The sequence below is a fragment of the Artemia sp. Qi Xiang Cuo genome, chromosome 9 (assembly GCF_049724085.1).
Source record: "Artemia sp. Qi Xiang Cuo chromosome 9, ASM4972408v1, whole genome shotgun sequence".
NCBI classification, from domain to species: domain Eukaryota; kingdom Metazoa; phylum Arthropoda; class Branchiopoda; order Anostraca; family Artemiidae; genus Artemia; species Artemia sp. Qi Xiang Cuo.
Window position 1 is genome coordinate 38,992,262 of NC_142802.1, and position 23,927 is coordinate 39,016,188.

Here is a 23,927-nt window from a genome sequence, read left to right on the forward strand (position 1 = left end):
TAAAGGTCAAGCTGAAATTATCCCGAATCGTGGCCGTTATTCTCTTAAAACTGATATAAATTCAGTCCCCCTTCCATCAAAGAATCGGATGCACCCTCTGCACAACATGCTCCATACGCTCATGATGTCACCTCCCAAGGCATGATTATTCGATCTTTCAACTATGCTGAACAAAATGGCTATCTTAAAATTATTGATCGGTCCACGGTAAAAAAAAAACGTACTTTGACGTTGACAGCATTATTTCACGTTTGATCAGCGTACTTTCTAGTTGTTGGATTAGTGTGAAAATACACTTTTTGAGTGTATAGGTACTTTTGCCGTATTTTTACATTCATCGAATATGTTTTTAAACTCGTTGAGTTTACTGGGAGGACCTAATGACAATCAACTTTTGCGCTTATTAAATATTGAGAAAATGGGTCATACCACGGGGCATTACCGATGCAAAAATATCGTGAAAGGGGTTCCTGCGGGTTTTTGATGCATTGAGATTAAAATCTAAACAAACGAAGACCTTTCACTTGTTGTTGTGGACTTATTTCTGAAAGGTAAGTTCTTTTGATTTTTTTTTTTTTTTACTTTTATACAAGTCTTATGAACTTTGCAGATAGAATGGTAAATTTCTACTTTAGCTTCTTTTGGCTATCTTGGAAAGAGGTTAGGTTAGGAAAATGAAAGTTTCAGGGATGCGTCTACAGGCTAAAGAATGTACCGGGAAGGTGTTTTGAAGTATTTACCTCCACTCCTCCCTTTAGAGGGTCCTAACTTTTGATGACCTTTAAAAATCTGTGTGTTATAAAAGTGAAACCTTGTTAAATAAATCTTCTGCTTAAATAAAGTACAACAAAATTCTTTTCAGCTTCAGAAATTTGCTCAATCCTTATTTATAAAGTTTTGAATATTTGCAAATATAATACCTAAATTTAAAAAAACATTGATACTGCTCAACATTCTACTCAAATAGCAGGGATTGCTACCTGTCATGCAGGCAAATTTCAGGAGCCTCTAGAGGCAAAAAGAGTGGAGGTAGGTACTTCAAAATACTATCCCGGGACATACTCTAGCCTGTAGACCTATCCCTGAAAGTTTCTTTTTTCTAGCTTAAGCCCTTTCCAAAATAGCCAAGTGTAGCTAAAGTAGCATTTTACCAATAGAAATAAACAATACTCTCAGTGATTCTAGGCGTTTACACCTCCCTGGAAAATACCCAGCGGGGTATAATATTCAACGGGGGGTATTTTCCGGGGGGGGGGGTAAACGCTAGTGACCACTCTATACAGTGGCGTCCATTTGTGAAATCAAAAAGGAAAGGGGATTCTTATCAGAAAACACTTTTATAATACACTATTAATATACATAAGAATTCCTTAAAAAAGATTTTTGTGTTTCTTTCCGTTTTTATACATGTTGTCATATGGTAATTAGATAATATATTGATAATACTTCAAACAGATTTTAGGATTGTACTAATATAAATTAAGCAAATTAATTGACATTTGAGTTTTGCGTTAGCTTCAAGAGGAGGTACGGGATAAAAGTCATATACAAAGGAGCGTTGTCCTTCGGGTCCTGGCTCCTTCCAATGTTAAATTTTCTGATAATCGAATCCGATATTTTAAGGGTGGCCCCTCATCTTCGCAGAGAAGTGTAACATAATGGAATTGTCTTATTTTTATTCTCTAAAAAAATCATGTGATTCAGAATTCAATCCTCCATTTGAGCGTATCAGCCACTTCCCCTGGGAGCTCCAGTCAGGAAATTAGAAAATTCTGAAATTTCCACATTGCATCCCACACTAAACCACGAAATTGCAAAAGCTTTCACATAGTTTAGTATATTAGAAGTATTCTAGTAGTTGAGTCAAAATTCAGAAATACTTATTCACTAAAAGTTTTTTCTGCACCTTCATCGTCATGTCAAATTTGAAACATATGAAAGGTGTTTTGGCTTCTAAAGTACTAATGGGAGCTGTTCTGTTTTTTCTGTTTTAGCCTACCTGCCAAGAAAATGGCTGAAATACATTACATTGTTGACTTCTTTTTTTTAGAATGAGCTTTAGCTTAGTTTAACAGGTTGGGCAACAAGTGACCATACAGAAAAAAACTGACTATGTTTCTTTCAGAAACAATTTAATCATGGAGCTTTCTCGGTATGGCTATGAATATTTTAGATTTGCATTGCAAGATTTTGTCGTACTATTGATGAACATAAACTGTCAAAACAGGATCTGCACCAAATATATAAGAATTTTTTCTATTTTCTTTATTACTTTGTCATTCACGCTTAAGTTTCTACTCAACAGAGCAAGATAGGAATATCAAGCTACAAATTAAGGACGTGATTTGCTATGGAACAGGGGGGAGGGGGGTACCCACTTAGAATTTTATAAAGCTATAGTTTCCAGTTTTTTATATTTTATAAATTAATCGCAAATATCATCTTGATGGAATCAAATTGCAAAACTTCATGGCAAATCATAGTTTGTTCATTTTGTTCATTGGAACTTAACAGCTTGCGAGAGTATACAGTTTATGTTAAACTGCATGCCATTCTGTTGGCATCTCGTCGTGCCTCCTATCAGGCATTCGGTTGGCACAACATACTTGCTACTCATCTAGATTCCAACTCAGAAACTGAAAAGGCTGCTATTAAACTAGTGCGCAATGAGACTGCAATCAGATTTCCCTGCAGTATAAGTTGCTGTCAATCAGAGTTTGTGAGGGGAGACCTCCTGTTTAGCCACCTCTACTCCAATATAAGAGATTCAGATGAAGTGCCATGTCCTTTTAGAGGTTATAGTAAGAAGTTCCAAGGACAGAGCTCCCTGCGGTCTCACATTTAAAGAGAACTAAAAAATAATAAGGCTTTAAACTACCTGAGCACTCCCCCTGACCATGATAAAGATTGTGTTGAAGAAAATAATGTTGCTTTAAACAATCTGACCTTCTGACCTTCTGTTTAGCCACCTCTACTCCAATATAAAAGATTCAAATGAAGTACCATGTCCTTTTAGAGGTTGTAGTAAGAAGTTCCAAGGACAGAGCTCCCTGCGGTCTCACATTTGCAGATAACTAAAAAATAATAAGGCTTTAAACTACCTGAGCACTCCTCCTGACCATGATAAAGATTGTGTTGAAGAAAATGAATCTTCTGAGCCACTAGACTCAGAAATGCTAGATTTGAACCAAGATGAATTAATAGGAGCTGATTAAGCAGCTACACATAAAACATCAGGGTTGAGACAAACATCCTCAGGGGACTCTAGTATCCGTGATATGGAGCCTAGAAGGCAAGCACTTGCAGATGGGCTTGCTTTGCTTCTCCTTCGATTTGAATCAGAGAAACATGTACCTGCCTCTCAACTGTTAGTTTTATTATTGAGAACTTTAGGCTTCTCTTCACTGAGTCTCATGAAATTGTAGCACAAGAACTTAAAGAACGTGTTGCTAAATGCATCTCTTCTGTTTTTCAGCCAGATTTGTTTAAGAAAATATGTGATGAAATTGACTGTGATTATATGCAGGATCCTTTGCTGCTTGTTACAGACCCTGCCACTGGATCACTGAGATCTCAGTACATGAGAGACCAGTATTTTACAAGCTGCGGTACTGTGGTACTTGAGCAAGTCTTTATAGGACTTGACAAGAATGAAAACAGGAGATTTATTTAAGTATTGTCAGTTGCTGACACCTCGGAGAATATTTTCAAATATAGAGGAGTTCTTAGAATTCGGATAGATTGTTAACATACTTAAGAAAAATGTGAATATAGATACTTTATTCGTGGTGACTGCTTTGCTTCTTTATATGTTTGTGGTCCAGAATGAAGTAAAATTTCACTTTCCTTCAGCTCTAAGAAGACGAAGTACAAATAAAAAACACACTTAAAAAGTGTATATCATAAAGGTACAACACCCAAGCTTTTTATATGAGATTTATTAATTTCCCACATTAGCTTCAAGCTCAACCATATCTATTGTATTTATTTATGCCATTAATAGGATCAAACTGCAAAATCATTTGTTGTGAAAAAATCTTCAAGATGGTTGCGACTGAACTAGTGTTTATTTGTACTGATGGCAGTGTGATTGATGAGACAAAGTTCAATATCATAGTTTTTGGTATATTTGGAGACAACTTGGGCTCAAATTGTATTGGGGGGTTTGTGAAGTACTTCAACCAACATGTGCAGAATTCCTGCCGAACCTGCATTTTCTCTTGAAAAACTGCAACTAAAGACTATTGTAAAAATCAGCTTCCTCTTAGAACTAAAGAATCCTATGATAAGTGTTTAAACAAACTGCAACACCCAAATATTAGGAAGCAGTCTGTAAATGGCGTGAAGTTCAATTCTGATTTCAGTGCCTTGCCCAACTTTTCGTGTGACAGATTACCGCCATGCATAGCCCATGACTTGTATGAAGCTGTTATGAAGTGGGATGCTGGAAAATGTTTGCAGCGCTTGATGTATTGATGGTGTTTTCAAAGAATCAGAGTTTAGTGCTAGTGTTGCCAACTTTGACTACAAGGATATAGATGCTAAGGACAAACCTCCTCCTTTCTCAAATGATTTCAAGTGCCTTGAAGTTAATGCAATTCAAAATTTGGTATTTCCTCGCCAGTTTCCTCTAATACTTGGCCATTTCGTTTCAAGAAAGGCTGAAAACGAATGTTGGTCCCTAATGTTGCTGATAAGGAAAATTGTATTGCTTGTGTCAAGTCGGAGGTTTTCAGACATGCTTATTGCAAAGTTAGGTTTTACAATAAGAATGTACCTTGAATTGAAAGCAAAAATACTTGAGGATGATGAAAATAGGTTCAAGCACCATACAATGCATTACTTTCCTTTGTATGTGCGAACACTGAGCCCCTTAATTCACTATTCAACTCTTCAGTTCGAATCAAGATACAGATATTTTAAAGATGCTGCTAAAAGTGCATCCTCAACTAGAAATCTGACCAAGACAATGGCCAAGAGGTACCAGAAGTACCAGAATTACCTATCTCTTTCAAATAGAATGTGTCAGGAAATCAGCTATACAGTTTCTAAAAATGGAAAGCTGACAAACACTTTCTACTTGACACTGTTTCCACATAAGCTGGGGACAGACACATGCTTAGTCCAGGACCTCATTTTCAAGGGTGTTGTCTATAAGAAAAGACTTTATGTGTTAGCGATGTGACAAAATCAGCTGTAGAAGCTGCTGAAATAGTGGATGTGGTTAGGTCGCTCGGACAGTTCTTTCTCATTCTGTCAAGGAAATCGCTAAGCTATGATCAAGAGCTGGCGTATCTTTACTGCGATTCTGAAGAGAGCTCCACTCTTGTTTGCTGGAACATTAGAGAAGTATCTGATTTTGATCTTGATCCTATATCATCTTATCTCATTTGTGGAAGGTGTTATCTGTCGTTTAGAGCTTTGTTTTGAATATGTGTATGATTGTTAAAATTATAGGCTAGCTGTCCTGCCTCAAGACAATGTATTTTAGGCAGGATGAGAGAGATGGTCATTGGATGATGTGTCAGTACATCATAGTCATAATTTCAAGTTCAGGATAAGGTGTTTCGAATTTAGAGAGCAGAAATATTCTTTATCTTTTTTGCCTGTTAAACTCATCTTGGACTTTTTATGGGAGGAGATGGTTGCGTTTTCAAATTGATTACTTCTATAATAGGAATTTTTTCTTTTTTCTAGTTTTCAGTGTTATTAACTTTGAATTTTAGAACGCCTTAATCTTTTGGATGTTTCGGGAAGCAATGCTTTCTTGTTCAATTTGAAAGGTTACTGTGCCATCTACGTCTTGCTCTAACTGATGTCTACTTCTAGGTATAATAGATGTACTTATTAGTAAGCAGATCATCCATCCCAGGCAGCATCATTGTATTTTACAAATATCCCATCTTCGTTTGATTTTTGCATAGTTTAAGATCCTGGCATTATCTGGGAGTGATTATTCAAAATAAATTCTTTGTTAGTAGAGTCCATTCAATTGGAATATCAGCAACAGAAGAGGATTATTTCAGCCATGTGTTATGAGGAGCTCTTTTCAAAGGGTAAATAAATTCTTAAGTGAAATAGCCTTAACTTGTAAATAGCCTTGATAAATTTTTTTGTTTTATTTTATTTAGAATATTACTTGACTGGAAATCATTAGTAAGAACGCTTTATATTTTGTTTGTCAATGCTTCTGTTCCATGCTTGATTTGCAGGAAGTTTGTATTATATTTTGGGATGATTTAATTGAACTTGCGACTTAAGCAGAAAAATCTATCAACTTGCATTTAGCTACTAAGGGTAAGTGCGATGTGGCTGATCTCATTGTAGATTCTGGCAAAATATTAAGTTCTTTGTATTTCCTCAATATGTAGCAAAACGAAACTTTTTGAAGTATCATTGACTTGATTTATGTGGGTTTAACTAAAAAAAGAGTTTTATTCTTACTGAGAGTAAGGAGCAACATTAAAACTTAAACCGACATTAAAACTTAAATTCTGAATCTACTAATAGCCACAAGATGGGCTTCCACTTCGAAGTTTGACTGTTTTCGCAAAGAAGCAAGCTTTTTTTTTTACATATTATTGATCAGTTTTAGATTCCATCAAATTTTGCAAGTTGTAATTTTTGTTTCGAGTATGCAATCCTTTGCTTGTAACAAGACCTTAACTCCCCAAAATTTGGATAAATCATTCGTAAGTCCCAGCTAAAATAAAAACCCTCACCCCACTCCTTCTTGCCTCCTGCATAAAACTTCAGAGAAATTGAGCTATCTTTTTGTGTCTATTATGTCTGTATTTCCTGGCCTCCTTAAACTCTGCTGGACTAATTTTGCAACCTGTTCTACCTCCATCTTGCTAAACCTAACCTAACCTACAATAGTTTTAAATCGCTTTTACTTGATATAACCAAGGAGTCATCCGTCTTTTATATTCTGGGACTTCCTCCGAAAATAACATCCTGTCTTCGCTACTGCCGTTGCTGGAGATATTGTTAATCACAGCTTGACCTAACCTGAATGCTCTAAACACTGACATTATTCTCCCACTGAATAATTACTTACTGTTACGAAGAACCCTTCCTGATTGTAGTAACCTTATGAACTATCTTTGCAGGTATGTTGCCAAGATGGAACCAGTGAAGAAAGCTCTACTACAAGCAAGAGTCAGGGAATTTTTAAGCAAACTTTAAAATAATTTTTCTTGTTTTTATAGTAATTTCTTAGTCAAATATTTTTGACATTGATTATATTGAGTTATATATTTATATTGAATCATAAAGAAATAATTGGATTCGTTTGTCTTTTTCCGTAGTGTTATGTCTGATGTTCGTGTTTGCAATTTGATACCAAATAGTAAAGAGTGATAGGTCAAGATCGTTTTTGCTTTTTTCTCGTCATGTAGTTAGTTTGCGTATATAGTTACTAGTATACTAGGCAGGGGCAACTGCGCTGGACATAGTAGAGGTTTCGCTTGGCAAGTTTCCCTTTGAATTTAAGCTTTGTATGGTACGATGGATCAAGGTCTTTTCGCACTTTTTTCTACTGTCATTTGACTTGAATATTTTCCCCTGAAATCTGGATCTGTGTTTAAATCCAGCCTTTCAAACAGTTCGTGGTGACGAACTGTAAGTAAGGAGCGACTCGGCAGAATAGTCACTGAAACTCTAAAAAATGAAATTCTGATACCAATAGATACATCAAAATAATAGTTTTTTTTGCTGATTTTAAATATATAAGTTACGAGCCTGAAAAAATTTGCCTTATTTTCGAAAGAAGGGGGAAACACCCCTAAGAATTATAAAATCTTAATAAAATTACACCATCAGATCAAGCGTATCAGAAAACTCTTCTTTAGAGGTTTTAAGCTTCTATCGGCAAAAATGTGGAATTTTGTATGTTTCGCCAAAAAAAAACAACCCCGGATGCGTGTTTTTTTTTTCTTTCCATGGGTGATCGTATCAGTCCAGTGGTCCTAGAGTATCGCGTGATGGCTCATTCGAACGGAAATTAAAAATTCTAGTGCCTTTTTAAATTACTAAGAAACTGGAGGGCAACTAGAACCCCCCCTGCTTTTTTTTCTCAGTCACTCAATCAAGATTTTGAAATAACCATTTGGTTCAGCATAGTCGAAAATTTAATAATTAAGCCTTTAAACATGACTTAATTCCCCATAGCGCCGCCGGGGTGGACTGCAAGTTATGAATTTTGTCCATTTTTTACATATAGTATTTATGATTGTGACGTATCCAGACGTTTCCAGAGGGATTTTTTTTTATCCGGGGGGGTCGGGGGACGGGGATTACGTGGGACGATATTTTCATGAGGGAAGGGATATTTCCATGAAGGGAGCACAGGGTTTCCAAGTATTACTTAAAAAACGACCAGAAATTATGCTAAAAACCAAGTTTTTTCAACTCAAAATAAGGAGCAACATTAAAACTTAAAACGATCAGAAATTATTACGTATATGAGGAGGTTTGCCCCCTAGTCAATACCTCGCTCTTTACGCTAAACTTTGTTTTAGTACTTCCAAAAGAGCTATCTATTTTAATTAAACGGCCTTTGTGCTTCAAGGGTCATTCTTAAAGAATTGGAATTCGAAATTAAGCGTAAAGAGCTAGGTATTGACTAAGGGGCGAACCCCATCATATAGATAATAATGTTGGTTCATTTCAAGTTTTAATGTTGCTCCTTACTTTCAGTTGAAAAAGCTGTTTTTTTTTTGTTCAAAACATTAGGATTCGATTGCGGTACACGTGTCAAACTACTGTTTTCCAGTCGTTTGAAAAACAGTTTGCAATTGGAACAGATTTAATTGTAATAAAACTGTTAGATTATAGACTATTTTTAAAAATTATTGAACAATAATTCTGGTTTCAATAATAGTTGTACTATATTAATTTTGCAATTAATAAAATTCTAAAAGCTGCAATTCAAAATTTCAAATCGAGACCCTCCCTGCTCCAAAAAAAAATCATTTTGTCCTGACCCCAAAAAATCACGTGCAGACCCCCCCCCCCTGCCATATAAACTTTTATGGATTGCCCCACCCCTAACGGATAATCATTATCCCTTTAAGCTAAAGGAGCGTAATTGTACTCCAAAAAATCAAGCCGCGGATGTTTCTTTGATAGGTGGAAATGAAACTGGAAGGCCACGCCTCTCACGTCAAACTAACGAAAAATTACGCTAAATGACTGTAGTTTCGCAACAGAAAAGGGTTATTTTATGTTGAAAAATTGTAATTTCAGGATCGCAGGGATTGGCTGTGACGAATACAGTGGGTCCACCCATAACGTTAAATCAGTCACAATGTACGCTAGAATACCTTATTTTTAACCCTCTGACTGAAACACGCTGAATTAGCGTCCGTTAGTAAAAGTACGCTTTTTTTAGCATAGGGCCCACTTGTTGCACCATAATTTAGCGTAAAAGTACGAACGGATTTTTTACCGTGTCGACTTTAAGGAAAAAAGGGGGTATAGTACAGTCAATCTAGCGTCAAATAGGACTCGACCGCAAACAAATTGCAACAGAAATGATTTTTACACCATCTTGTAGAGAAAAAAAAACTGTACAACATATCATAAGTTGAGAAACCCAGCGGGGTGCAAAATAAGTGTTTTTTAGCGTTTTCCGTTTGTTTTTTTGTTGTTTTTAGCGGAAATTTTCCGTTATCCTAGAGCTTAGCGTTTACTTCATGGGAGACATGTTCCTGAACTATTTTTGTGTGCTGAATTCGAATATCACATCAGATTCAAGTTATGTCCCACCGTTAGTGTTTCACATTCATCACCAAACAAGAAATTCGTATTTCGTGGCCATATTTCCCTTTGTTCGTCCTTTGGGGCGAATGAAGTCAGGAATAACGTCACCCTATCAACTGAATACTATATTTTTGGAAAGTTCCGTACATTCTAAAATTGTCGTTGTTGAAACCCCTGGTCCCAGTTTTGTCAGATAAATGTCCCTCCCAGATTCATTTCTTTGGGTCCCTTAATTATTTTATAATAATTATTTTCTCCCGATGATTGATCTGTCTGCCAGTGATGACACCTGTGTGTACTCTACCTTGATGTTCATCGCAGACCAAGATAAACGCCATGGATTCGCCCCAGTCGTGACCTTCGATCAGCCATTGTGGTGGAAAGCTATGAAAATGGTTGAGGCTTCTGAACCAGGAAGTGAGCTCTCAGCAGTAGTTCTGAATCTTGGTGGGTTTCACACAACCATGAGCTTTATTGGATGCATAGAATACACAATGGAAGGATCCGGTCTCCGCGAAGTCCTGGAACTTGCATATGCCCCAAACACTGTTCCCCATCTCCTAAGTGGAAAGGCTATTTCACGAGCTGTTCGAGGTCTCTTGCTAGTTGATAGTGCTTTACATGCCGTGCTGCTCTCCGAGTTATTTGACGATGATCCATGTTCAGAACCTGAAACAAAGTTAGGCACCAAAGAAGTTGCAGACCTTAAAACACTATACAGCAAGCTAATGAATGGAGAGGCAACAATGACGGAGGTTGAAGAAAATCCTGCGCTCAAGCGGATCAAAGGTTTCGTCGACCAGAAGATACTTGATCTGTCTCAGCACAGAACTTCAAAGCTGTGGTTTCAGCTTATGAATATGGTTGGGATACTTCGTTCTTTCATCAAAGCTGATCGGATGGGGCTTGGGACTTACACCTAAAGTCTGTGTCTGAAATGCTACCTTTTCTTGCGGCCTGTGGTCACAACAACTATGCCAAATCGTGCCGAATATACCTTCAGAAGATGGTGAAACTTGAAGAAACCCATCCTACTGTTCATAGTTCATCCCAACAAGGAATGCCCGTCGTCAGACTATCTGATCGCTATTGGGCTGGCTTTTCAACGGATCTAGTTATTGAACAAGAGCTTATGCGCTCGTTGAAAACAGCAGGCGGACTGACTAGGGGTACGGGCATGACTGAAACCCAGAGGTCACTGTGGGTTTTAGCACGCCCAACCTGCTCTGCTGTTAACCTCCTAATGGAAGATCTGACGCAAATTCTCTATGGGACAAGCGAGCAGCACAAGGAGAACGCAGGCCCCAAACAAGAACGAGACTTCAAGGATACGCAGGTGATGGTCACGCACTTTGAAAATGGCTCACCATTTGGAGGGGATACCCAGCTTAGAAGCATTGCTACCGGTTTGACTGCATATGAATCTGCAAACGTTGACTGTGCGAAGTCTGTCGGGCTAAAAATCCTTGATGCCATGACTAGAAAAGTGGCGAAGGATTTTGTATTCCGAAGAAAGGAACAGGCAGTCCAGATAACAACAAAACAAACAGCTGGAGGAGTTTGCAAGCGACTGGATCCAGCTTTGCTATTCCAACGCTTCATTGCGTTATCCAAAAGGACAAGACTTCCTGAATCAGAGTGCTTACGGTATGAACTTTGTTCGTATCCCGCTGCTCTGTTTGACAGTTCATTTATGCCGAGAGTGCTGAACAAGGCCGAATTCACCAAGGCCATTGCACTTGCAAGCAAACTCAAAGAAGTTCTATGTGTGCTGAACGACGGGACACACTACGTACTTGACGGTGGATCTCTATTGCACCGAGTCCCATGGATAAAAAATGACACGTATTCGGGTATCATACAGAGCTATTCTCTGTATATTTCGTGGAAGTACCCTGGCGCAACTGTTGTTTTCGATGGGTATGATAGTGGACCTTCCATCAAAGATATGGCCCATTCGTATCGTAATCGAACGATTAGTCGCGAGGTTTTCTTCACGAATGACATGCGTCTGAAAGTTAAGAAAGAAGAATTTCTCGGGAACAAGAAAAACAAGTCAAGATTCATTAGTGCGCTTGCAGTTCATCTCCGGCAAACAGGCTATTTTGTAGTCCAAGCCCCCAGTGATGCAGACGTGCCTATTGTAAAAGCTGCTATCAAATCAGCTAAACAGAAGGTAACTGCCGTTATTGGAGAAGATACGGATCTTCTGGTCCTTCTCTGCTACCACTGTGATATCTCCACTAACAAGGTGTACTTCGCCCCAGAGCCAAAGAAAAATAAAGAGCGAAGGTGCTGGGATATTCATGAAATGAGAAAAAGATTAGGCCAAGAAGTATGTGGTCTGATCCTCTTTGCCTATGCATTCCTTGGGTGTGATTCTACATCACGTGTCCATAACATCAGAAAAGGTCTTATCCTGAAAAAAGTGATAGAAGACGAAAGTTTTCGAGCATCTGCCAAGGTCTTTATGAAGAAGGCAGCAACAAAAATCGAAGTCAAGGAAGCCGGAGAAGACGCACTTCTTATAATATATGGTGGAAAGAAGGGGGAAATCTGAACGAGCTTCGAAAGCAGCTCTTCGAAAGAAAGATTGTCACAGCAACGGCTTTTGTTCACCCAGAGCAGCTACCTCCCACATCCAACTCTGCAGCATTTCACAGCTATAGAGTTTACTTTCAGGTACACGTATGGAATGACGACCGTAATCTAGAATTGGACCCTCAAAAGTGGGGCTGGAAGGACGGAAATGGTACATTATACCCTGTGATGACGGACCTACCCCCAGCACCTCCCCAACTTCTTAAGATTGTTAAGTGTTCCTGCCGTTCAAACTGCACCTCTGCTCGGTGCACTTGTGTCAGAAACGGCATGTCATGCACTCTCGCGTGCAAAACTTGTCAGGGAGCAGAATGTGATAATTCTCCCAAATCAGAAGATCTCATCGACGATCTCGACAACGAAGTTTCAAACTACACTGCCAGTGATTAATGTCGCAAGTCATTTGAAAAGTTGCCTGCCTTTTACCAATGTGATTTTTGTTACCTGTTATTTTAGTCAGTTAATACATTAAGATATGATTTATTATTTTTAATAAACCTTTTGGTTATTAATGTTAAACACTTTCAGTTGAACATATCATTGATCTGATGTTATATTTGAGTTCATCGCATAAAACTACTCAAGAAATGTGGTCAAACGACTATGTTATAATAGATTCACGAACATCGTGAATGGTGATGAATGTGAAACACTTTTGGTTCACTGTATCTTAAATCTGATGTAATATTCGAGTTCAGCACATAAAACTACATCAGAAATGTGTTTCCCATGAAGTAAACTCTAAGCCTTGAGAAAATCGAAAATTTAGGCTTAAAAACGAAAAATAAAACACAAAACGCTAAAAAACACTAATTTTGCACCCCGCTAGGTTTCTCAACTTTTGATATGTTGTACAGTTTTTTTTTCTCTACAAGATGGTGTAAAAATCGTTTCTGTTGCAATTTGTTTACGGTCAAACCTTATATTGACTGTACTAGTAAGAGGGGGCACTAGAGCTTTTAATTTCCGTTCAATTGTTCTGTCTTCCGATCTTCTTTGACTACTGTTCCTATACAATCACCCCTGGGAAGAACAAAGAAAAAACCACGCATCCACGATCTTTCTTCTGGGAAAAAAACAAAATTCCACATTTTTGCAGATAGGAGCTTTACTTTCTTGACACTTGCTTGACAATTCACTCTTTACGCTAAAATGTTCTGTTATTTTAAACAGTAGAGTTGTGATAAAGAGTCAAACTTTAGCGTAAAAATCGAAGCGTTGAGGAGGGAGCAGCCACCTTTATATACGGTATAGTTTCTGTTCATTTCAAGTTTTAATGTCGCTCCTTACTTTCAGTTGAAAACTTGATTTTTTTTTATTTAATTTATTATTAAAGGTAATCTAGATAAGAGAAGGGGCACCATTTTACGAAAATTAAAACTTAAAACGAACATACATTATTCCGTATATGAAAGGGGCTGTCCCCTCCTCAAAGCCCCGCTCTTTACGCTAAAGTTTAACGCTTTCTCACAACTCTACTTTATAAAACAATAAAAAAAAACTTTAGCATAAAGAGCGGGGCGTTGAGGAGAGGATTCATACAGATCTGATTGACCACAAACATAAGAATTAACGTATTTATTATTTACCAGCCCCACCTCCAGTCGACCTGTGTCCCTATTAACTAATGGATCTGGAAAGGCCAAAGGCATAGTCACTATTAAGTAAGGAATCATGGAGAAGTGTAGGAGAAACATAACTTTAAATTTTAAATGAACCAAGTGTTACACTAAACAAACAGCGGAGAAACCACGGTATTTTTACGATTTACCCTATGATTTCTAATATTTTCCATGTAATGCGCCAAGTTTTCGTATTTCAGAAGTCGTATTCCCCCGAAGTACCTTTAAACGGAATTTCTACCACCGCTCCTTGCGCCTCGAATTACGATCCTGCTCATACACTAGATATGCATACATTAGTTCAAAATACAATAAAAATTAACAAAACTGTACAGGCCTATTAAAGTGTGTCTGTGCACCAATTTTAAACACAACTCCCGAAATTGTGGGCAAATCCTGTTAAAGCTATTCCAAAAAGCATAGGAGGCCTGGTCAAAGGTAAAAAGTTGTTAACGTTAGTCGAAATAAGGGTACAAATCTGTGACGAAGTTCAAGGAATCGATTCACTGCTCAAGCCAAGCAACCTATTTTTGAATGTAAGATCTAATATGGTAACTATGGCATGATCTAATGATCTAAGAAGACTATAAACTTTAAAATATGATATTCCATACTTCCTTCGAAATTAAATTGAGCACTCATATTTATGGATCGCCAATTCTTAAACTGATAATAAACTCAACTTACAAATGATAATTACAGCAAATAATCCTTATCAATGTGTTTTATCAGTATCAAAATACACACCTTGGAATACTGGAAACAAAATATTTACGAGAAAATAGTTTAGGTTTTGGGAAAAGGCGGAACCAAAATCGAATTTTCCCGGTTGGCATTCTCTCGCATGCGTATAGTGCGACATTACCTGAATTACATATGAGGCCTGTTTTTTTTTAAAATAATTCCTACGTCATTACAAGCCTGATTCATATATATATGATGACAAATAATTACTGATCTAAACAAGTTTTACATGACACATCGGAAAAAAAACACATATAAATGTCAGTTCAATAGAAAATAGGGACTAGATTAATTATCGTACTATTAATTATCAGAATCGTACCCGATATTTTATCCGGGGGAGAGATTTAGAAACAATTCAGGGAGGAGGGGGTAAGTATGGAAATGATTCAAAAATCTTTTAGCAATGAAATAACAGGGAATTAAGTATTTAATTTTGACTTGATATGTACCGAATAAAAAAAAAGTTTTAAAATACATATAGTTAAAAGGTTGCATCACACAGTTGATCGTAAGAAACAGGAAGTAAAGAGCTACCCAAATTAATGATACCAACGACTATAAAAAAAATATAATTTTAATAACAATATAGGCCTGCTAAAGAGTTCGTGGTAAGGAGTTGTAGGTAAGGAGCGAGTCGGGCCATCAGTTACCGAACCACTAAAAAAAGAATTTTGATTATAGTTCATCCACCAAAAGAATTGGCTTTTTACGACGATTAAACAAAAAAAAAGAAGTTTGTTTTAACTGAAAGTAAGGAACGACGTTAAAACTTAAAACGAACAGAAATTATTCCGTATATGAAAGGGGCTGTCCCCTCCTCAATACCTCGCTCTTTACGCTAAGTTTTTTATTGTTTTAAAAAATAAAGTTGTGTGACAGATTCAAACTTTAGAGTAAAGAGCGAGATATTGAGGAGGGGACAGCTCCTTTCATATACGGAATAATTTCTGTTCGTTTTAAGTTTTAACGTCGTTCCTTACTTTCAGTTGAAAAAACTTGATTTTTTGTATTTAATTTTTGAACGTTTTTGAATTAATGCAGCTTTTGATTTTGGCTCACCGTACATGAATAATTAAAAAAAAATTGCATATAATTTTACTTTTATTTGGTTAAATGGCTTTCTCGAAACTTGTTTAATTTTATTTACAAACGTTTTTATTAGTAATAAATATACGTAACTTACGAATTAACTTACGCAACGAAATTCTATATTCATAGATTTTTAATTCGTATATTAGGGGGTGCGCCCCCTATTCAATACCTTGCTCTTTAAGCTAAAGTTCGATTTTTTTTTCCAATTCTTTAAAAATGACCCCTTAATCACAATAAGCTGATCAGTTGAAAAACTTGTTGTTTTTTTTTTACTTAATTTCCGATCTTTTTCTTTAATAATGCTGGGAAATCCGACACCCCCTTCATAGCAATGTCCCTTCCCCCATGAAAACTTTCTTCATTGAAAGATCCTCCCATATAACCCACAACCCACCCACCCCCCACCTACCAGGAAAAATCCGCCCTGAAAACGTCTGTATACTTCCCAATAACCATTACTATATGTTAACATTGAGTAAAGTTCATAACTTTCAGCCCTCCTTTCGGGGACTTAGGGGGATTAAGTCATCCTAAAAGACATTGTTATCATATTTTCGACCATGCTGAACAAAATGGCTATCTCAAAATTTTGATCGGGTGACTTTGGGAAAAAATGAGTGTGGGAGGGGGCCTAGTTGCCGTCCATTTTTTTGTCACTTAAAAAGGGCACTAGAACTTTTAATTTCCGTTCCAATGAGCCTTCCCAAGATATCCTCACACCATTGGGTCAGTACGATCACACCTGAAAAAAAAACAAAACAACAACAACAACAAATAAATACGCATCCGTGATCTTTCTTCTTGCAAAAAATGCAAAATTCCACATTTTTGTAGATAGGTGCTTGAAACCTCTACAGTAGGGTTCTCTGATACGCTGAATATGATGGTGTAAGTTTTATTAAGGTTATATAACTTTTAGAGGGTCTTTCCCCCTTTTTTCTAAAAATCAGCCAAATTTTCTCAGGCGCGTAACTTTTGGTGGGTAAGACTAAACTTGATGAAACTTGTATATTAAAAATTTCAGCATTAAAATCTGATTCTTTTGATATATCTATTGGTATCAAAATTCCATTTTTTAGAGTTTTGGTTACCATTGAGCCGGGTTGCTCTTTACTTACAGTTCGTTACCACGAACTGTTTGATTCCGAATGTATACAATTCATTAAGTCTAATGTTATCCATCAAAAGCTAAGAGCCTCAGAAAATTTGCCTGTCTTTCGAAAACAGAGGAAACACCCCAAAAAAGGCAACTGATCTTAATAAAATTACACCATTAGATTCAGCATATCAGAGAACCCTAATCTAGAGGTTTCGACCTCCTACCCACAAAATGTGGAATTTTGCTTTTTTTCTAGAAGAAATATCACGGATGTGTGTTCATTTGTTTGTTGTTTTCTTTTTCCAAGTGGTGATCGTTTCGAACCGATGGTCCCAGAAAATCAGGAGAAAGCTCATCAAACAGCTTGTGGTAACGAACTGTAAGTAAGAAGCAACACGGCTCAATAACCGAAGTTCTCAAAACGGAATTTTGATATTAGTAAATATTAAAAAAATCAGCTTATTATATTGATTCCAAATATATAAGATTCATTAAGCTGAGTGTTACTCGATTTAGCTTATCAGAGAACCCTACTGTAGAGGTTTCAACATCCTATCTGCAAAAATGTGGAATTCTGTATTTTTCGTTAGAAAAAAGATCACGGATGCTTTTTTTTCTTTTCTCCAGGGATGACCGTTTCGAACGAATGGTCCTAGAACATGGGGAGAGGGCTCATTTCAACGGAAATTAAAAGTTATAGTGCCCTTTTTTAAGTGACCAATAAGATTGGAGGGAAACTAGCCCCCCTCCCACGCCCTTTTCCCCAAAATCGTCCAATTGCAATTCTGACATAGCCATTTTGTTTAGTTTAGTTTAAAAGTCCGAAATATTATGCCTTTTGAGATAACATGACCTCAACAAGCTCCTTGGGATGTATCTTTAAGTTATAAAATTTGCCCACTGTTTACGTATAGCATTTGTTATTGGGAAGCATGCAACAATTTTTCGGGGGTAAAGGGATTTTGCACTTAGGATGGGTTTCCATGGAGATAATTTTCCGTGTAGAGAGAAATTTCCGGAACTGAACTTTCCAAGAGAAATTTTACACTGGGGAGCTTTGACTGAATTCCTATACGAAATTCTGTTTAATTGTCGGTAGTATCCCTTCAACAAATTCAAGAGGCGCCCTATCCCGGTGAACTATTGGAGTTGCTAACCCATCGTATATGGTCAACGAATACAGGAGGCGCCCTATCACGGTATATAGAACCATTTGGTGTTGCTAACCTCTCGTATATGGTCAACAAATACAGAAGGCACCCTATCCCGGTATACTAGAGCCATTTGGATATTACAGGTGGCCATAGAAAAAACAGTTGCTATGCCTTGAGATCTTTTGTTTTCAAAAATTTCTTGGCCCGGTACCTCTCTGTATCGTCTGGATTACACAACTGGTACACATCTTTCACAGAAAGTGAAAGTCGCCATCTAGTCTTATTGCTATGCTTCGAGATCTTTTGTTTCCAGAATTTTTTTGGCATCATTCCGACACCAAGCATATCGTATTGACATGGTTGCTAAGTGTGTTGTCGATGATATTGCAAAATGAATCCGATAAGCCCCGACCATCTGGAGGAAAATAAAAAGAGCATCGCTTAATCATTTTGGCCTTGAGTTCGGGTATAAAAACTGGGAAAAAAGACCATTATAATATCGTTAGTTGAACAGTGAACACGTCTAACAGAAGAAGTTTTGACATGGACTCTAATGTACCATTGGAAGAGGTTAGTAATCTAAATATTTTTTCTTGAATGCTTAGTGGAGGGGGCTGTTTTTCATACAGTTTTGTTTTATCAAAACACATTCACATCCTCTTTAGTTACAGAATTGTTGGTGACTGTATGATATATATCATCTTTCGTTTAAAAAACTTCCTTCCCTACTAGTTATTCTTAAACATTTGAATTTAATCAATGAATTATTTTAAAATTTGAACCTTCATATGACTATTAGTAGTAGAATACGCACTATGAATACGATGGGTCCCTATAATATGGAACTGTTTGTTGGTTGTGAAAAAAAAATGGATAAAAGCGCTATCAAAATGAATATGGGTAGGGCCCCATACCCCATTGAATGGGGCGGGAGTCAACTTTTTTTTGGAACATAGAAATGTTTTCAAGTTTTTTTCATGTCTTAAAATGGCATTACATTTACTTAGCTATGATGGATGAAGATATTGAAAAAGAAATGTCTTTTTACTGCGATTCTATTATCTGTAAAGGCCGCTATCATGATTTCACAAATTCTTATGAGTTTCGCTAATGCAACCAATTTAGAACATGTAAACATTGAAATGAATGAGGTGAATTTGGAAGAGATGAGAAGAAAAATATTGAACGAAATGAAATCAACTAGAATGGAGAGAAACTCAGTTTTAGATTGGTCAAGAAAGAAACTAGCAGAAAAAAGGCACCCTTACCGCACCAGGAAAGCTCAAAAAGAAAACGATGGCCATGGAAAAGGAGGTAGAGTATACTAGAAAGAGACCGCGAAGAAAAATAAAAGATCAAGAAAAGCAGAGTCCCCCTACAATAGTTCTTCACATTCTTTCAGAAATGACAGAAGATTCGTACAAAGAAATAGGGGATACAAAAATTCAAAATCGTTCTGGAAGAACTCATTCATCAATTTATGCCAAATCTCATTACTGATGGCACTTATTTAGAGTATTTTTATCAAAATGTTCTGCAACGATTAATCACTAAAAGTAGCAAGAAGAATGAAAATGAAAGGGGATTTGAATTGTTTTGATCAGTAAAAGTATCAAGAACCGTGAACATGAAAGGGGGCTTTTTATCGGTTTGATCTGTAAAACTAGCAAGAACAGTGAAAATAAAAAGGATTTAAATCTTTTTATCACTAAAAGTGCCAAAAACTGAAAATGAAAGGGGATTTTAATCAATTTGATCTGTAAAAGTGCCAAAAACAGTGAAAATGAGACAGGATTTGAATAGGTTTGATCAGTGAAAGTATCAAGAATAGAGACGATGAAATGAGGTCTGAATCGATTTGACCACTTAAAGTACCAACAACAGAGACAAAGAAATGAGTATTTGTATCAATTTGACCAGTTAAAGTACCAAGAACATAGAAAGTGAAATATGATTGAAACAGTTTAATCAGTAAAAATAGTAAGAAGAATGAAAATGGAAGGGGAATTGAATCAGTTTGATCTGTAGAAGTACCAAGAACCGTGAAAATAAAAGGAGTTTTTAAAAAGTTTGATCTGTAAAAGTATCAAGAACCGAGACAATGAAATAAGGTTTGAATCGATTTGACCTCTAAAACTACCAACAACAGAGACAATGAAACGAGTATTTGAAGCAATTTGACCCGTTAAAGTACCAACAACACTGAAAATAAATGGGGGTTGAAACAGTTTGATGAGTAAAAGTAGCAAAAACAATGAAAATGAAAAGGGATTTGAATCAGTTTGGTCAGTAAAAGTACCAAGAACTGACAAAATGAAACAGGGTTTTAATTGGGTTGAGCTGTAAAAGCACCAAGAACATTGAAAATGAAACGGGATTTGAATCAGTTTTATACATAAAAGTACCAAAAATCATTCAAATGAGAGGGGATTTTAGTCGATTTGATCTGTAAAGGTACCGAGAACCGTGAAAATGAAATGAGGTTTGAATTGGTTTTTATCGAAAAAAGTATCAAGAACCCTGACAATGAGAGGGGATTTTAATCAATTTAATCTTTAAAAGTACGAAGAACAATGAAAATGAAACAGGATTTGAATAAGTTTGACCAGTAAAAGTATCAAGGACAGAGAAAATGAAATGATTATTTGAATCAATTTGACCAGTTAAAGTACCAGGAACAATGAATATATAATGGAGTGAAAAAAGATTTATTATTAAAAGTAGCAAAAGGAATGAAAATGAACGGGGTATAAAGTAAAAGTACCAACTACCACGTAAGTAAAAAGTACCAAGAATTAGTAAAAGTACCAAGAACCACGAAAAAAAGTTTTAATCAGTTTGATATGTAAAAGTATCAAGAACAGAGACATTGAAATGAGATCTGGATCAAATTGACCACTAAAAGTACCAACAACAGAGACAATAAAATGCGTATTTGAATCAACTTGATCAGTTACAGTACCAAGAATATTGAAAGTGAAATAGGATTAAAAGTTTGAACAGTAAAAGCAGCCAGAAGAATGAAAATGAAAGAGGATTTGGATTGATTTGATCTAAAACCGTGACAATAAAAGGGGATTTTAATCAGTTTGATCTGTAAAAGTATCAAGAAAATAGACAATGAAATGAGATGTGAATCAATTTGACCACTAAAAGTACCAAAAACAGAGACAACGAAACGGTTATTTGAATCAATTTGACCAGTTAAAGCACCAGGAACACTGAAAATGAAATCGGGATTGAAACAGTTAGATCAGTAAAAGTAACAAAAAAGAATAAAATTAAAGGGGATTTGAATCAGTTTGATCAGTAAAAGTACCAAGAACTATGAAAATGAAACAGAGTTTTAATCAGTTTGAGCTGTAAAATTACCAAGAACAGTGAAAATGGAACGAGATATGAATCAATTTTATACATAATAATATCAAGAATCATGAAAATAAAGGAGGATTTTAATCGATTTGATCTGTAACAGTACCAAGAACAGTGGAAATGAAACGGGGTTTAAGACGAGTATGTCCCTAGGACAGAGATGATCCACGCAGACCTAGGGGCAAGGGCCCTGAAATCACGCACATTCCCATTCTTTACAGATAGGTTAAATAGTTAAAAAAAGGCGGGCATGTTTAATCTTGAAGGTTCACTCGGCTTGAAACTTTCAGAGATTGTCACCTTGGGCAAGGGAGTCATATATCTAGTATCCTTAAGTCTTGGGGCCAAATGGGCCCCAGTGCATAAGAGGAAACAGAATAAAACTGCTTGACACAAAAGGGGCCAGAAAAGAGAAAAAAACCTATTCCCGAATGGTTTCAAATCTACACCCATAAGTTACAGGGTAACGCGGTTCTAAGGTACACAAAAGATTTAGCTTGGGGGCATAGCCACCTTGAAACGGGGCCAAAAAATAGCTAAGTAACAATTGTTTTTGCATTGGTATGAAAATCAAATATGAAGGGCCCCAATGCACAAAAAAAAGAAAACATATTGGCACACTGGGAAAGAGTCATACATTTTTTGAAAGGCTTGAAAATTCAAACCGGAACTCTCTGAGTCTAGATGATCCTACTATTTCAAAAACAGTTGCGGAGTAAAGGCGTCCCAAAAATGGTTCATTAGAGCTAGAGGAGACAAAAACTTTTTTTCAGATCAGCTTGAAACTTCAAACCTTAAGCCTTTTCACCAGGGGGTCAAAAAACACACAAAAAAAAATAAAATAAAACGCAGATTCACTTGAAAATAGAGCCCAAAAAGGGCCAACAAATTATTTTCAATCCACTTGAAACTTACAATCATGAAAAAAATTAGTATAAGGACACGGGCCTTTCCAAAAATGAGTCAAAATCGCTTTTCACTGGCCAAAAAAGCTTAATACCAGAAATGACTTCTTTTTCTGGGCAGCTTGTACAATTCAATTTGAAGACACGTGTCCCCTAAAAATGGAACACCATAAAAAGGTCAAAAAGGCGTTTTAATCGGCTCAAAATTTATATTCTTAAGTCTTTAGGTCCAGGGCTCAACCGGACATGAGAAAAAATTGTTCAAACTTATTTGTAAGTTCCTGGGCCAAGAAAAGTCTAATTCCAAAAAAATGTCAAAACTTTTATATATAAACAATCTTTATAAGTGAGCTTTAATAGTGTATGTATTTATTTTTTCTCAAAAACAGCTCCATATTTTTCTGGGAAAATTGGCATCCTGGGTAATCAAGCATAATCAAGCAGACAATAATATTTACATTTAAATAATCTGGTTAGTTCAAAATTACCAGTTACCATCAACATACAAAAAATCTCAAGGGTCAAAAGATTATCTGCAAGTTGGAAATTACGTTTTACCACATTTATTGTGTTACTCTTTAGTTTCAAGTCATAGAGTAGCAAATCAGCAATTTTCAATTAAGATTTTCTGGCATTAATTTAATTCCTCTTTCCTGTTTAGCCGTCACTTACTGAAAAATGACTTTGTTTGATTCCAGGGACGTTGAGAAACTCAGTTAGGATTTCCTTTTCTCCTTCCTATGTATCTTTGCAATTTTGTATGTATCATAGATACTAAAAATGATAAGACCAACCCTGGGGAAAAATTATGTAATTTTGCTCTTTAAATGTGACATTACTCACAAGATTTTTTTTTTTATAGTATGAATTCAATTCCCCTTTCCTGCCAAAATAACTTCATTCCACTCCAGGGTGGCTAAGAAATTCTGGCATCAATTCATTTTCTCCTTCCTGTGTATCTTTGCAGATGCTAAAATAACACTGCTTCATTCTCTGGTGGAAAATCAGCAATTTTAATTGAATTAAGAAATTCTGGTGTAAATTCAATTCCTCTTTCCTATTTATCCTTCACAGACTCCCAAACGCTAATCTAACATGTTCCTTCTTTCCATAGTAATTTTCCCTTATCTTCTAACTACAGATTTTGTTGTGCAACATTTTTGCTTGCAATTCAATCTGATTTTTGCTGTTTCTTGCTCCACGCCTTTTTCTTTAGCTGTTACCAGTCACTTGTCATCTTGTGGGATTTTGCATGTTTATACTTATAAGAAAAGAAATTTGGTAATGTTATTTTTCTAACAACGATTTCTACTAAGCTTCAAACTTTTGGTTTTCTTTTTTAAGGTTTTTGAATCGTTGCAATCCCTAATTAAAATATATACAAATATCTTTGCAATTACCAGTTTTTTAGTCTTTACACAATTTAATGTCTTTTCATACTAAGGTCTATTCAAAGATATTGATTAATACCGCAAGTCTGATTTCCAACAATGATTTATACTAAGCTTCAAACTTTTTGTTTTCTTTTTCAAGGTTTTTGAATAATAGTGATCCCTTGTCAAAATATATG

General features: G+C 36.3%; 1 protein-coding gene across 3 annotated transcripts in view; it reads right to left on the reverse strand.

The window, feature by feature from the left end:
• LOC148948633 (uncharacterized) overlaps positions 1–14,745 on the reverse strand; it is a 124,406-nt gene extending 109,661 nt beyond the window's left edge. For 2 of the 3 annotated variants that reach the window (XM_089094531.1, XM_089094530.1), the window contains exon 1: positions 14,603–14,635. In XM_089094531.1, coding sequence (XP_088950657.1) covers positions 14,603–14,630 — 28 coding nt within the window. In that variant the 5' untranslated portion in view covers positions 14,631–14,635. Of the gene's footprint in view, positions 1–14,602; positions 14,636–14,675 lie in introns of those variants that run through there. The other variant, XM_089094533.1, reaches the window with a different exon arrangement.
• Positions 14,746–23,927: the final 9,182 nt, after the last annotated feature.